Here is a 2251-nt window from a genome sequence, read left to right as displayed (position 1 = left end):
CCAGCTCATTGCTCTGAAACTCAGGGAGGTAGAGAAGGATCCGAAAGGCGCCTCTACCTCCCAGATGAGGGAACAATGGTCAAGTTATGAAGGCAAGAAAGTTCACATCGCCAGAACCCTACGACGATCAGAAGAATTCCAGGTGATGACAGGAATAAGGGCTCACTTTGCTGGGCAGATCAGGTAAACTGTATTGTGATACTAGTTTAAGTTAAAACCTGCTGCCTAGTAAGTAGCTTATGTTAAGGTTTATTGCCTTGAGTTCACAAGTTATATCAAATGTCATCGCTAAAGAATTAATAGTTGCTCAAGTTTACTTTGAGTTAACAGTTTGATAAGTTGTTATAAGGTTAACAGTTTATTCAAGATCGAGGCAATGTGTGAAAGCAAATAAAGGTAAAGGCGTACAAAGCAAGTAGGAAGACGATATATGAGAAGTAAAAATCATATAAGAAGTTGCAGTTTAAGTTTGCATACATACATAAACAATTACATAAGCAGTAATTACAGATAAAGTTTTTACAAAAGAAAAGGTGATGGAGGAAGGCAGCTAGTCTTCGGAGGGTATGATCTTCCCATCCACCACCTCGTTGCAGATCGACACCATGGAAAGGTCGAGCTCGGGGTATTGACATGCTACTTGCTCCAGAGCAGCGTCAAACCCGGCGATGAGGACTTGGGCAGTGCTTTGCTCGAGCTCTTGTGTTTGTTTCTTCAGCTCTTCGGTTTCCTCGCGAGCTCGAGCAAGTTCTTCAGTGGCTCTTTTGCCTTCGTCCCGAGCTTGGGCCAGCTCTGCAGCAGTCTTTTTGGCCTCCTCTCGAGCTTCGGCGAGCTCAGCAAGAGCATCGTCCCTTTCTTTTTCGACCTTCCCAAGGAGAACCTCTCGATCTGCTGATCTTTTTTCAAGGTTTTCCACCTTGGTCGCATCCGCCTTTTTTGTGGCCTCCAAGTCTGCCACCTTGAGCCTATAAGGGACCAGTTTGCTCTCCAAGTCGATCTTCTCTTGGACTTGGAGATGCAGTTTCTGGCGCAGGTCGAAGGCTTCCTTGCGCGTGCTCCTTAGCTCAGCATCCATGGCGTCCTCCAGCCTTGAGTGTTCAATCTCCACCATCATCAGGTTGCAAGAGAGTTTCTCAGCCTCATCCCTTATCATCAGATTTGACTCCTTGAGCGCGGAGTTCTCCTCTTGAAGTTTCTTGAGTGAGTCCTTCACAACTTTTGATACAATCAAGGGAAGATCCTCTGCCATCATCTTCAGTTTAGCTGTGAAGGGTCCCAAGATCTCTTCGAAGGAAGTTGGAAGGCTTGAGGTTGTTGCTGTTGGAGGTGCTGGAGGAGTTTGGTGCTGACTTTCACCACCACCCTCTTGAGTTTGTAGGGCAAGGGGGGCTTCTTGGTGTGGTGGTGAGGTCGGAGATTCTGTTATCAAAATGGGCGAGATCTGAGCGCTCTCATCTTCGCCTAATGCGGCCCCAGCAATAGACGTGGTGGAAGGAGGACCCTCTCCAACAGATACGAACGGTGTGGAGGCGCTTGGAGGGTTCTCTATGAAGTTGAGGTCGCTGCTTTCGACCACTGGGGGTGCGGCGGCCAAGGGAGTTGCTTGGACTGGTTGTACTGAAGCAGGAGGTGAGGGCGGTGTTGGTGTTGGGAGTGCAGGTGGTGAAGAGGTGGCCACCCTGTTCCTTTTGGTGATGAGGCCATCCTCAGTCGCTTCATCATCCTCTTCTTCCTCTTGCACCACTTGAGGAGCCTTCCTCTTGGGTTTCCTCAAGACCAGTTTCTTCCTTCGTGGGGCGGGTAGTACCCCAGAAGAAGTTGGACCTCGAGGAGGAGTCTTTCCTTGAGCAGCGGCGATCTCCACCACCGAGTTATGCACGGTTTGGGAGCCCGCCGCGAGCTTGTGAGATCGGGCGATCGACCTCAGTTCTTCCAGTTTTCCTTTCCCCAGCATGTTATTTGCATAGAGTAAAGGGTAGATGAGCAACCAAAACAGAAGCAGAAAATACAAGTATATTTATGCAGAGACAACACATGGATGAAAGATCAAGGTCAACACAGAATGATGGAATGCCAAAGTAGGGTGGTGAAGGCGCTGAGTTAGTGTTAACTCGAAGTGAAATACTTGGTGCTGGGGTAGGAACTAACCTATGTGAGCTTCGAGTTGGTCCTCAAGGAACTCGAAGGAGATTATTGAGGCGGTGGGGAGGGTGATGTTGGCAGCAGCCACACTCTTCCAGAAGAGACAAAG

The 2251-nt window shown here is 48.7% G+C and overlaps 1 protein-coding gene across 1 annotated transcript; it reads right to left on the bottom strand.

Annotated features, from left to right (window-relative positions):
• Positions 1-550: 550 nt before the first annotated feature.
• LOC137815929 (uncharacterized) lies at positions 551-1954 on the bottom strand. Its single transcript, XM_068619037.1, has one exon. It carries the CDS (start codon positions 1952-1954, stop codon positions 551-553), a length of 1404 nt encoding a protein of 467 aa, XP_068475138.1.
• Positions 1955-2251: the final 297 nt, after the last annotated feature.

The sequence above is a fragment of the Phaseolus vulgaris genome, chromosome 1 (genome assembly GCF_000499845.2).
Source record: "Phaseolus vulgaris cultivar G19833 chromosome 1, P. vulgaris v2.0, whole genome shotgun sequence".
Lineage (NCBI taxonomy): Eukaryota > Viridiplantae > Streptophyta > Magnoliopsida > Fabales > Fabaceae > Phaseolus > Phaseolus vulgaris.
Note: the sequence above shows the minus strand (reverse complement) of the source record. Positions and strands in the feature narration are given on the sequence as shown.